Source organism: Myxine glutinosa, chromosome 2, assembly GCF_964187855.1.
Source record: "Myxine glutinosa chromosome 2, kmMyxGlut1.1, whole genome shotgun sequence".
In the NCBI taxonomy this organism is placed as follows: domain Eukaryota; kingdom Metazoa; phylum Chordata; class Myxini; order Myxiniformes; family Myxinidae; genus Myxine; species Myxine glutinosa.
In genome coordinates this window covers 101,920,048-101,934,282 of record NC_136262.1, presented here as the reverse complement: position 1 = coordinate 101,934,282, position 14,235 = coordinate 101,920,048, and the positions used below count along the sequence as shown (strand labels likewise).

Here is a 14,235-nt window from a genome sequence, read left to right as displayed (position 1 = left end):
AATGCAGCTTAATTATGGCTTAAAACAGGCTTTGAAGACAATTTTTAAAAAGCAGAAGTCGAAGGTATTTATGGGCTCTTCATTCACCCAGTTGATATTTCAGACCTTTGCAATGTATCGTGGTGCTGTTCTCAACAATAGGGTACACCTCTCAACATAGCACTGCACTCTTTGTTGTTATATTGTCCTCCACATTATGTGTGGCACTGCATGCATTGCTGGGGTCCACATCATCATTATTCTACACATGGTGTCATGAGCCCCCAACATGGTACTACACACAATGCAAGTGTCTCTGTACACACGGCTTTAAGGTTTCTCATGTCACTGTGTTGCATGTTACTCCACAAACTTATTATACAATTAGCTTGCTCCGCTGGTCTTCTACAATTTTTCTCCTTGCACGAATTGCTTCCTTCAGACTTCATTTGTCTATATTGAGCAGGTACCTTTTTTCCCCTCATGCGCTGAATTCACTCCTCAACTATTTCTTCCATTGGCAAAATTCTCCACCAGCTTGTCATTCAATTTCACATTTTCTTATCGTCTGATGAAAGAAAGTACAATTAGCTTTGCATTTCATGGTTGTAATCACCATGACATGAGCCAACTGTGTGGTTGGTGGTAATGAATCATCTAAATGTGCGGTTGGTGGTGATGAAAGGGGCCGCAGGAAAGTGAACTTGGGTGAAATAAAGGTTACAGAAGCACAGATGCCGGGACGAAAAGGAGGCAGAATGGTTTGATGGACCTGACCCCCAGTTGTGTGTGTTTGTGTGCGTGTAGCAGAGAATCAGATTTACTGCATGGGAAGGAGAACTATTGAAGGAGAGATTTACAAGCTATTGCGAAGGCTAGCATCAGTGGCACAAGGGCAGCTACGCCAATGCTTTTCAGCCATTAAAAAGGGTTTGAGGGAACAGGCTGATATCTCGTGACCAATTTGAGTATTTCCATGACATAGGTGATGTTCTTTTGTATATATATATACGTATATATATACAGTGCGTATCAACAAAAAGGTAATCCGAATTCAAGGGGTTAATATGCAAAGGTTATTTATTTTGACAATTTACATGTGGTTTACTAATTAAGAGGAGATCCTCAGCTTGCCATTGATACCTTCCATGCATCATTGCTGTCACACATGACCGAGTACATGTTCATTGAAAATGACAAGTTCAAATCGTATTTTTACAAGTTTGGTTAATCGATGCAAGTCTGGATAATTGGTGCAAAATGAACGTCAGATGTGAACTTTTCTCAGGAATGATTGGCCTTTATGCACCCACACCTTCAACATGTCCACTTCCCATTTCAACACAAAGCTCACAGCGGTTTGTGCACATGCCCTGAACTGCTCGTCTCACCATAGCCGGGTCATTGCGCAAAGCATCCACTTCATGTCGAATACGGCCCTGCAATTCATCAAGATCACGGGGAGGAGTTACGAACACCTTGTTCTTTAAATGTCCCCAAAGGAAATAATCACATTGTGTGAGGTCAGGTGATCTTGGCGGCCATTCCACTGCATGGTTGAGGGCGATGACTCGGTCTCCAAAGAGTTCTCTCAGTCGATCTCGGACAGCGATAAGACGATGTGCTGGGGCACCGTCTTGGGCCCACCAGAGATATCTGAAGACACCACAAACCTGTTGCTCAAAATTCTCTTCCAGCTGCGGTAAAACTTCATCATTGATCATCTGCAGATACCTGTTACCATTGACATTCCTTTGAAAGAAAAATGGTCCGATCACCTGACCACTTCCACAAAGTCCCAACCAAAGAGTCCACTTTTGTCGATTCATGTTGGTGTCAAAATTAAATTCCGGGGGTTGTCCTGTCGGTGCAATAACATTATGGGTATTGACCTTGCCGTCCATGGCGAAAGCAGCTTCATCGCCGATAACAAGATACTGCAGGAAATTGACATCTGCTTCGCAACATGCTATCAACCATCTGGCAAGCACCAGCCTCCTGGCAAACTCCCCTGGCGTAAGTTGATGCCGGATGTGAATCCGATATGGATGTTGGTGGAGGTCCAGTCTTGTGATTCGGTTGAATGTTGCCGAAGGCAATCCCGTCCCATTTCGTCTTGCGCTGGTATCCCTAGGATGCTCCAAAACTTGCTACCTTACTGCTGCAATGTTCATTTCCGATCGCCCAGTGCACCTCCTACCAGAATCCCCCTTGTTGCGGTTGAGGCTAGTGCCATGCTCTTGGTATTTTCTAACATTCGCCCAGATGGTTTTGGCTGCTGGAGGCTCCCGTTCTGGGAAACGTTCCCTGAACGCATCACGAGTTCGCTGCAAACTTACAGTTTGGTGAAAGGTTGTAACCATGAAGGTCCGCTGTTCAGTCGTAAGTTGAACCATCTTTCCAATGACTCAGACTGTCTCTAAACCCATACACTTTAGGCCCATCTTAAATACCCATCTTAAACAAAGGATGACGCACCCATCGATTACCAGACCAGCTTAACAATTTTACATAATCAACTTGGCAGTCGACAAGTAATGCGTCCATTTAAAACTGTCTTGCACCGATTAGCCAAACTTGTAGAAATGCGATTTATACTTGTCATTTTCAATGAACATGTACTCGGTCATGTGTGACAGCAATGATGCATGGAAGGTATCAATGGAAAGCTGAGGATCTCCTCATAATTGGGAAACCACATGTAAATTGTCAAAATAAATAACCTTTGCATATTGACCCCTTGAATTCGGATTACCTTTTTTTTGATACGGACTGTATATACAGTGGGGAGAACAAGTATTTGATACACTGCCGATTTTGCAGGTTTTCCCACTTACAAAGCACGACAAGGTCTGTAATTTTTATCATAGGTACACTTCAACTGTGGAAGACGGAATCTAAAACAAAAATCCTGAAAATCACATTGTATGATTTTTAAGTAATTAATTTGCATTTTATTGCATGAAATAAGTATTTGATACATCAGAAAAACAGAACTTAATATTTGGTACAGAAACCTTTGTTTGCAATTACAGAGATCAGACGTTTCCTGTAGTTCTTAACCAGGTTTGCACACACTGCAGCAGGGATTTTGGCCCACTCCTCCATACAGATCTTCACCAGATCCTTCAGGTTTCGGGGCTGTCGCTGCGCAACACAGACTTTCAGCTCCCTCCAAAGATTTTCTATTGGGTTCAGGTCTGGAGACTGGCTAGGCCACTCCAGGACCTTGAGATGCTTCGTACGGAGCCACTCCTTAGTTGCCCTGGCTGTGTGTTTCGGGTCGTTGTCATGCTGGAAGACCCAGCCACGCCCCATCTTCAATGCTCTTATTGAGGGAAGGAGATTGTTGGCCAAGATCTCGCGATACATGGCCCCATCCATCCTCCCCTCAATACGGTGCAGTCGTCCTGTCCCCTTTGCAGAAAAGCATCCCCAAAGAATGATGTTTCCACCTCCATGGTTCACGGTTGGGATGGTGTTCTTGGGGTTGTACTCATCCTTCTTCTTCCTCCAAACACGGCGAGTGGAGTTTAAACCAAAAAGCTCTATTTTGGTCTCATCAGACCACATGACCTTCTCCCATTCCTCCTCTGGATCATCCAGATGGTCATTGGCAAACTTCAGACGGGCCTGGACATGCGCTGGCTTGAGCAGAGGGACCTTGCGTGCGCTGCAGGATTTTAATCCATGACGGCGTAGTGTGTTACTTATGGTTTTCTTTGATACTGTGGTCCCAGCTCTCTTCAGGTCATTGACCAGGTCCTGCCGTGTAGTTCTGGGCTGATCCCTCACCTTTCTCATGATCATTGAGGCTCCACGAGGTGAGATCTTGCATGGAGCCCCAGACCGAGGGAGATTGACTGTCATCTTGAACTTCTTCCATTTTCTAATAATTGCGCCAACAGTTGTTGCCTTCTCACCAAGCTGCTTGCCTATTGTCCTGTAGCCCATCCCAGCCTTGTGCAAGTCTACAAATTTGTCCCTGATGTCCTTAGACAGCTCTCTGGTCTTGCCCATTGTGGAGAGGTTGGAGTCTGATTGAGTGTGGACAGGTCTGGAGACGGCTTTGCGGTCGGTCTTTGCGGTCTTTGTGGTCGGAGACGGTCTGGAGACGTCTTTTATGCAGATAACGAGTTCAAACAGGTGCAGTTAATACAGGTAATGAGTGGAGAATGGGAGGGCTTCTTAAAGAAAAAACTAACAGGTCTGTGAGAGCCGGAATTCTTACTGGTTGGTAGGTGATCAAATACTTATTTCATGCAATAAAATGCAAATTAATTACTTAAAAATCATACAATGTGATTTTCAGGATTTTTGTTTTAGATTCCGTCTTCCACAGTTGAAGTGTACCTATGATAAAAATTACAGACCTTTACGTGCTTTGTAAGTGGGAAAACCTGCAAAATCGGCAGTGTATCAAATACTTGTTCTCCCCACTGTATATATATATATATATATAAATAAATAAATAAATAAATAAATATATATATATATATATATATACACAAAGAATTAAGTTAAGCACCCCCCCCCCCGTTTTTTTACAACCTCGCACATTACAAGTTTGTTGTCGTCAAAACAGTGTAATATACCCATGATATTGCTATATTTTCTGGAGAAGTGATATTATGGTCACATAAAAACATAACAATCATGCCGTTTTCAATATTTTATTCTGAATAATTTAAGGTGAAATTTTTTGGGAATTTTAGGCATATTTTCACCTCAATTTAAGTATGGAGCTATAGGTCCATCACGGACAGTGTGGATGACGTTTATGTTTTCTAACGTACAGTCATTGTTCTGAGAAGACCTCTAGCGATCTTTGCGTCAATAACGTGTGTAGGACCCACGTGATCGGATCACTGACTCAACCAATCACTTTTTTTCACTTTGATCACTCAATTTCATCAATGGATAATTGCTAATGTCATACCAATCATTATTTGATCTCACATACCTTAGAATATATGCCAATGTATACATATACACAAAGAATATATATTAGGGGGTGCTTACCTTAATTCGTTGTGTAGGGGTGCTTAACTTAATTCTTTGTGTATATATATATATATATATATATATGTATATATACTCAGCACCATCCCGACGCACATCACTGTGTGTGCTACAGAATGAGGTGTTTTTACGGCGGCCAGAGTGCAAATCCTGCTACCAACCTCCTTGAGAGAGGACCGTGTACCCTGGTACTCATTTTGCGACCTCGGAAGGATGACAGGCTGAGTCACCCCACCTGGTATTAGCCCCACCTGGTATTAAATCTCAGAGTGTGCCATCCTTCGGATGAAGATGTAATAATCTGGCTGTCAGGTCTGCATTTTGATTGTGGGCACTAGGTCATTGTGTTCTGGTATCCCTGCTTGGGGTTAGTTGTGTTTTTTACACCTGCAGTAGGTGTGGATGCAACTGTACAGATAGGGTACAGGTACAACGGTGCCAAATGGCATCTTCTTGTGCACAAGTTTATTTTGTATTTCCTTGCACAAAGTAAAGTATTAAACTTTATCCCACCTGTAAGCAAACTAATTCGTACTATTTCAGTTCCATCCAGTGATGTCTTCCTCTCCACTCTCAATATCTCTCTCACACTAAACTCACTTACCCTGCACATCCCCAAAATAATCTTCCTCTCACCTTCTCACTGATCCCTCTCCCTCCTCCTCTCAACATAGGCCAACTCCTTGTACTCCCACAAACCTCTTAAATACCCATGTGCTGAACCTGCAGGTCGGAGGGCACACAATGCTCCCCATCCGCTGGATGCCTCCGGAGAGCATCATGTACCGTAGATTCACAGCCGAGAGTGACGTTTGGAGCCTTGGTGTTGTACTCTGGGAAATCTTCACGTACGGGAAGCAGCCTTGGTACCAGCTCTCAAACAATGAGGTCAGCACACCATGCACTACTTCTGTGTGTGTGTATATATATATATATATATATATATATACATACAGATTACACTACAAAAAATTGAAAACAGTGCCAGTAACGTACATACCTTGTATAATATTCCATTTGATACCAGTGTGAGTACTTAATAGCTCCACAAGAGTTTAGTAACATTGCTCACCTGACTAAACCTATTGTTTCCCCATCTCATCTTTAAGTGTTGATTTACTCACGATGAATAGCAGGGTCCTCTCGCCAGATACCAATGCATGCATGTATGTATCTGTTGGTGCTGGTCCCCTACAGGTGATCGAGTGCATTTGCCAGGGCCGAGTACTGGAGAGACCTCGGAGTTGTCCCTTGGAGGTGTATGATCTCATGCTCGGTTGCTGGCACCGTGAACCACAACAGCGCTTAAACATAGCACAGATTCACTCCCACCTGTGCAGCATGGCCAAGGCCTCGCCCGTCTACCTGGATGTCCTCGGATGAGCTTCAAAGTCAGTGTGAATAAGACCTTGTCCCCTCGGGCCAGGGCAGTATTGAGTGGCGTAATCAGCAGTTTTGCTCAGGGTTACAGTGCCAAGGCAACAACAAACCACAGACCTACAGGTCGGCAGGAAAAAGTGGATGGCCAAGATGGGCACAAGGACGTGATGTATTCCTCAAAGTGGACATGGAAAAAGGAGAAGAACAGTGATAGACCTTCAGGGGATCTTGAGGTCCAACAACATGTTTGTTTTTTGTTTTGAGAGAGACAATTGCACATGAAGCGATTAATGGTTCTTCTCGTCCTTCAAGCTGTGATGAACATTTTTTCTTCCACAAGCTATTCAGATGCCATTAACTCTCAGGTTGGTATCAAAGTTAGGTCGGACTGCATTCCTCAAGCTTCTCCTGTATGGAAGAAGGGATGCGACAAGTATTCTAGCATATGTAGGTAAAAACAATTAGGATAAATCCAAAATTGTTTTGGAAAAGTTACACAACAAAGACTTGTCCTTTACTAGCTATTGGTGACCACTACGCTCCTTGCCACACTAAAGATCGTTGATGACGATCACTACAAAATGTCTTTTCATACGTGTCCTTTGACACGCAACCTTTCTCCAATTTCATCTCAATGTATGTGGAATCTGCTTCGTAAATGTTCAGTTGATCATTGTCCATCTGAAATCTTTCATTCACCGAGAACATCTCTTATCGTCTTCCTATTCTGTTCAATTCCCCGTCCCAATGTTGCTCCCTCTGTCTGAATATGTTTCTTTTTAAAATCTTTTAAAAATTAAATTAGTGGCTACAAATTCCTCAAAGTGGCTACAAAACTCTGGGGAAATCCGACTTTGGTAGGACGTTGTGGTCGTCAAAAGCAAGTTGTTTACACCCCACACAGTTGTTGAAAGCAATTTGAAATGGAAAGAAATTTATTGTACCACAAAAACCCAAACGGTTTGTGTCCATTTGTAGATAGGACACATTGTACACTGCTGATAGATTCCAACAGTTATTTAGATATTCCAGTTAACAGGATTTCCAATGTAAGGTTAAATCTTTGTACAATTCAAATAATTATCAGATTAATTTAGCTGCGTGTGTGTTTTCTTGGAAGGAAATTATAATTCTGCGATGCACTAAATTGTGTGAGTTATAGTTATAAATTGTGTGCGTTATAGCATCAAATATGGTGGTGGAAAATTATTTATATATATATATACATATCTATATATAATTAATATATTCTTTCTCAGGAGGAAACTTCTGCCTGTCCATGTATCTGCCCAAACCAACATGGTCTAACCCCCACTCTTCTAGGCCATATTCTACATCTGGCCTCAACATTTCAGTTTATGTCAATTGTGCTCAATTGTTTTTGCAATTTTTGCTTCGGAAACAAAAGGAATTATATTCTCGGCACAATATCTTTTCTCTTAAACGAAAACAGGGCATTCAAGACCACATTGAGTTTTGTTTTGCAATCGCCTTATTCACAAAAAATATCCAACTCGTGTTGTAACTTAACACTAAATCCAAAGGCCGTCCACATCCTAAATAAACTAAGCTTGATACAAACTTGATTTTTTAAAAATAAAAGTTGATTAAAATGTCAGCTAAAATTTGAAATTTAAATTTATTACAGGGCATTCAAGACCACATTGAGTTTTGTTTTGCAATCGCCTTATTCACAAAAAATATCCAACTCGTGTTGTAACTTAACACTAAATCCAAAGGCTGTCCGCATCCTAAGTAAACTAAGCTCGATCTAAACTTGATTTTTTTTAAATTAAAGTTGATTAAAATATCAGCTAAAATTTGAAATTTAAATTTATTACAGGGCATTCAAGACCACATTGAGTTTTGTTTTGCAATCGCCTTATTCACAAAAAATATCCAACTAGTGTTGTAACTTAACACTAAATACAAAGGCCGTCCACATCCTAAATAAACTAAGCTTGATCTAAACTTGATATTTTTTAAATTAAAGTTGATTAAAACATCAGCTAAAAATTTTAATTTTAATTTATTACAGGGCATTCAAGACCACATTGAGTTTTGTTTTAATATCGCCTTATTCACAAAAAATATCCAACTAGTGTTGTAACTTAACACTAAATCCAAAGGCTGTCCGCATCCTAAGTAAACTAAGCTCGATCTAAACTTGATTTTTTTTTAATTAAAGTTGATTAAAATATCAGCTAAAATTTGAAATTTAAATTTATTACAGGGCATTCAAGACCACATTGAGTTTTGTTTTGCAATCGCCTTATTCACAAAAAATATCCAACTAGTGTTGAAACTTAACACTAAATACAAAGGCCGTCCACATCCTAAATAAACTAAGCTTGATCTAAACTTGATATTTTTTAAATTAAAGTTGATTAAAACATCAGCTAAAAATTTTAATTTTAATTTATTACAGGGCATTCAAGACCACATTGAGTTTTGTTTTAATATCGCCTTATTCACAAAAAATATCCAACTAGTGTTGTAACTTAACACTAAATTCAAAGGCTGTCCGCATCCTAAATAAACTAAGCTCGATCTAAACTTGATTTTTTTTTTTAATTAAAGTTGATTAAAACATCAGCTAAAAATTTTAATTTAAATTTATTAATTCGTGTTCTCCATATTCTCATAATAAAGGTTTGTCGAAAAATTGATGTCAAATGGTAAATAAAGAAACACGGAAGTGATTGCAAAGTCCAAACCCAGTGAGCCATCTCGCTCCTAGCACAGAGGAAGACTGGCTAATGAGGACTATTTGTGACTTTGACATTTTGATGTAAATATTAATTAGCCTTTTCCATATTCTCATAATAAAGGTTTGTTGAAAATTTGATGACAAAGTCGTTTTGGCCTGGACAGACAGACACACAGAAGCGATTGCAAAACGCCGTCTCCCGCTGTGTGGATGGACGGGCTAAATAAAGCAAGAAGAGGAGGTTTGATGATGGACCAACCGATCTAATTGCAAACCATTGCATACACCCAGTAATGCCATAGATACCTAAAGGTCCTCACTTTTCAACCCAAGTGGGTATATCAGAGGCCGAACTTGCTGCTCTAAAGGAAGTTCAGTTTAGCCAACGTAGATGGGGAATTGATGTTTGAGGAGACAAGTAGAGTTGTAAATTTGATGAGGGTAAAGGGGAGGGGGGATAGGGTGTATGAATGTAAAGGCATCACATCAAAACGTCTTTTACAAAGCATGTCCATTCATTAGCTTGTTCGGTCGGTCATCGTATCATTGATTATTTGGTGCAAGTCCTGACGTCATGAAAACGTGGTCATTTATATTAATATAAAGCTGTAAACTGCTGCTTTTGGCTAACTGTGTTAATTATTAAATTGTTGTTAAAATTGTTCTAATAGTGTTTCTTGGATCTACAGGATCGGTGTCAGTAAAATGTACATCTATGACGTTCATGATGAAACAAAAATTATCCAGATTGTTTCATGAGCGCATTATAACGTAGGTAAAGTGCATGTTGCAAATATCACCTGCATGAGTGTGGTGTAAGAGGTGACTCCGCACAATGGGCGGGGCACATACAGGGGCGGAGCTTGTCACTGTCCACATAATGTGTTCGTATGTGTGCATTAATGGTCCCTGTTAGAGGATACCTAGCGTTTCTTGCACTTGACTCGGTTTGCAATTTGAAAAGGTGTAATTAAATTACGGGACATTACTGGATGGATGTGCGGTCTTTTCTGTCCGCCTCTTGCCCGCAGTGATCGGATGATAAAGCGATCCGAAAGGGTCAGAATAAAATAGAAGCTGCTGTGCTGTGTGAGTTCACTTTTAGCTGCCTCCCATGAGACACACCTTGAGATGGGTTTGCCACGATTCAATCTTTCCTGATAGCAGTGGAAAAATCCCATGGTCACAATGATGCGCACACCTTATAGGCGCTCTGATCTGCAATGGCCCACAGGTACTTATGGGTGAATAGCCTACCTATACATTGGCGGTGCCTTCTATCCGTGTTCATGTGCGAAACAGCAATCCAATGTTTGCTTGCACAATGGACATCCTTCACCTGATTGCAGTCTCATCCAAATGAGCTGGACACCTTAACCATTAGTTGCTTCCATTAAACATGTCGGATTGACTCGAGTGATCAATTAATCGTTTTCTTCTACAGTGGTGTATACGATACTTCCTATACTCTATACTGTGCCGAAGACTTTCTCTTGTAGGCCGAGCCAGGCGAAGCACTCCCTCTTCACAACATGCACGTGCGCAGCGACCTTGGCGATGCAAGCTCGGACTGCTCGTGTCTTTGTTCTCCCCAAACGCTGAGACGCGCTAGTTGGTCTGCAAATCTGGCTTCCAAAGGACATGGGCCATCTGTGCTAATAAATCTAGTCTCACATCTGATAACCCCATTGTGTGTGTGTGTGTGTGCGTGTGTGTACATGTATATACACACGTATATATACATATATATACATACATATATAAATATATATCTATCTATAATTCCAGCAATCTCTGTGTGTCTGTGTGTCTGTGTGTCTGTGACCGCTGTTTCTCGACAACCACGGGTCCGATATACTTGAAACTTGCCAGGTATATTGCTGGGGACCCGAGGATGTGCCTTTTCAAGGTTTTAAATTAATCGGACAAGTACTTACCGAGCTATGTCCAAAAAACGCTTCAACCAATCAGAGAGCAGCGAGCTATCACGTGTGCCGAACGTGGCGATCAGACTCTGCCTCGGACGGCACATTTGACAGCGTATTCATTTATTTCACGTTGGAAAACTATGTTGCCGTTAAACTATGTTTTAAAACGAATTCAAACTGCGATTAAATTAAAACGATTCATCGTAACTGCGATTTGCGAACTTCCGGACAGTGACGACTTCACTTCCGGCAGCCAATCACAGAACGCTTTGTTGCGTAGGCGTGGCCGATGTGAGACGAGCGGAGCTGAGCGCGTTACGAGCTGACCGCCATTACGGTACGTAATTCGATTTCTTATGCGCATTATTTCTCCCAATTCAGTCAGAGCGAAGGGCGGAAGCGAAGAGCGTTGTTTTTTTTGTTTACGGGCGTACGGGCGGGGTAGAGCGTACGGGTAGCGTTTTTTTTTTTTTTTGGCAAGGAACGGGCACCCACGTACGGGCAATGCCCTAGTATATATAAATATATATATACATACATACATACATACATACATACATACATACATACATACATACATACATACATATACACACACACACACATACAGTCACGTGAAAAAGTAAGTACACCCCAAGTAAAGTTTAGACTTTTTCAACATATTTCAACATACAGCTATTTGATCTTCATTTCAACAATATTGAGAGCTAAAGGTGATATAATATAACAAATATCATGAAACATTTACATTTTGTAGTCCATTGTATCTATCTATAATTCCAGTAATCTCTGTGTGTATGTGTGTGTGTATGTGTGTGTGTATGTCTGTGTGTCTGTGACCGCTGTTTCTCGACAACCACGGGTCCGATATACTTGAAACTTGCCAGGTATATTGCTGGGGACCTGAGGATGTGCCTTTTCAAGGTTTCATATTAATCGGACAAGTAGTTACCGAGCTATGGCGATTTATTTACCAAACTAATCACAGAACAGGTAGCGGGGTACGCCAGCCAATCACAGAACACGTTGTTGCGTAGGCGTGGCCGATGTGAGAGCGCGTGCGCCGTTACGGATAGTAATTCGAGGCGTAGCGGGCGCCATTTGGAGGAGCTGGGAGGACTCAGTCGTGATAGAGTGAGCCTGAGTGAGTATATCAAGACAAGAACAAGATCTAGAAGGAGGTATGTACGGTGCGATTCATATAATATATTGTTTAGTTATCGTCGATGAGGAATTTGGGGTCGGAATGGGTGATCGGCCTGGGTGACTGGGTCTCGACTAGATGCTGGGCCGCACCAAGGAACGGGCACCCACGTACGGGCACGTCCTAGTAATTTAAATAAACATAAATGCAAATTTCGCATGTGGAAAAAGTAAGTACACCCTTGGCTCTAATAGGTGGTATTGCCCCCATTGGCAGAAACAACCTCAAGTAGGCGTTTCTTATACCTGTCTACCTGTCTCTGACATCGACTGGGAGAAATGTTTGCCCACTCCTCCATGCAGAATTCTTTCAGCTGTGCGATGTTTGAGGGGTTTCTTGCATGCACAGCTCGTTTCAAATCCCCCCACAACATCTCGATGGGATTTAGATCCGGGCTTTGACTTGGCCATTCCAGAACCCTCCATTTCTTTCTTTTCAGCCATTCCTTGGTGGATTTACTGGTATGTTTAGGGTCATTGTCATGTTGCAAGGTCCACCTTCAGTTGAGCTTCAACTTTCCGACAGATGGCCTCACATTATCCTCAAGCATCCTCTCATACAATGAAGAATTTATAGTGGATTCTATGATGGTGAGATGCCGAGGCCCTGATGCAGCAAAGCTGCCCCAAACCATGATATTTCCACCACCATGCTTTACAGTTGGTATCAGGTTCTTGTGGTCAAATGCTGTCTTTGGTTTTCACCAAACATGTCTTCTGGTACTGTGGCCAAATAGCTCTACCTTTGACTCATCTGTCCAGAGCACATTGTTCCAGAAGTGCTGGTCTTTGCCGAGGTGTTCATTGGCAAACTTTAGTCTTGCCCTGATGTTCTTTCTGGGCAGCAAAGGTTTCCTCTGGCACACCTCCCATGTAGATCAAATTTGTGCAGCCTCTTTCTAATGGTAGACTCGTGCACTTTGACATCAACAGTGGCAAGAGCTACCTGTAGGTCCCGTGATGACATTCTGGGATTCTTAGAGACTTCTTTCAGCATCTTGCGGTCTGCTCTCGGGTTGAACTTGCTGGGGCGGCCTGGCCTGAACAAGTTGGCAGTTGTTTGGAATCTTCCCCACTTGTAGATGATCTTCTGGACAGTCGAATGATTGATTTCAAATTGTTTGGAGATCTTTTTAAATCCCTTCCCAGACTTGTAGGCATCTATAACCTTCTTTCTGAAGGCCTCAGAGAGCTCTTTTGATCTAGGCATGGTGACGCCGCACACTTCAACAACAAAGAGCAAACCAAACTAAATGTCAGGTTTAAATAAGACAGGTTCCTCCAAGATCCTCTCTAACGATGTTCTAATCATCTGCACCTGAGCTGGTGCACCTGATTCTAATTTTAGGTATTTGAAGTAGTGATAAATTGGGGTGTACTTACTTTTTCCACATGCGAAATTTGCATTTATGTTTATTTAAATTATACAATGGACTATAAAATGGAAATGTTTCATGATATTTGTTATATTATATCACCTTTAGCTATCAATATTGTTGAAATGAAGATCAAATAGCTGTATGTTGAAATATGTTGAAAAAGTCTAAACTTTACATGGGGTGTACATACTTTTTCACATGACTGTATATATATCTATATATATATATATATATATCTGTGCAGCGTCTGTCCTGTCCTGTGTTGTCTTGTGTTGTGTTGTCTTGTCTCTGAACTACTTTCTCAAACTTTTGTGAAATCGTACCAAACTTCTGGTATGCACATATCTCTCCCGTCGGTATGTCCTAAGGGTATTGTTTTTGAAAATTTTTGCTATATATATATTTTTTTTGGAATTTTTCTGGGGATTTTTTTTTTCAACTTCAATTGTTTATAAAATGTGATATCACGTATATTACAAATACATTTGTGCAAAATAATTGTTTGAATTATGATTGGTTTAAACCATGACAAAACGGCAACTCGGGTACAGTCATTTATCTATATATCTACACATCTGGGCAGTGTCTGTGTTGTCACTTAACGACTCCCTCAAACTTTTGTTTCCATGGTTGT

The 14,235-nt window shown here is 41.2% G+C and overlaps 1 protein-coding gene across 1 annotated transcript in view; it reads left to right on the top strand.

The window, feature by feature from the left end:
- NTRK2 (neurotrophic receptor tyrosine kinase 2) overlaps window positions 1–7,568 on the top strand; it is a 168,715-nt gene extending 161,147 nt beyond the window's left edge. Inside the window, exons 12-13 of the mRNA XM_068107643.2 lie at window positions 5,731–5,889; window positions 6,199–7,568. Of these exons, the coding sequence (XP_067963744.2) occupies window positions 5,731–5,889; window positions 6,199–6,384 (345 nt within the window). The 3' untranslated portion in view covers window positions 6,385–7,568. The remainder of the gene's footprint in view (window positions 1–5,730; window positions 5,890–6,198) is intronic.
- Window positions 7,569–14,235: the final 6,667 nt, after the last annotated feature.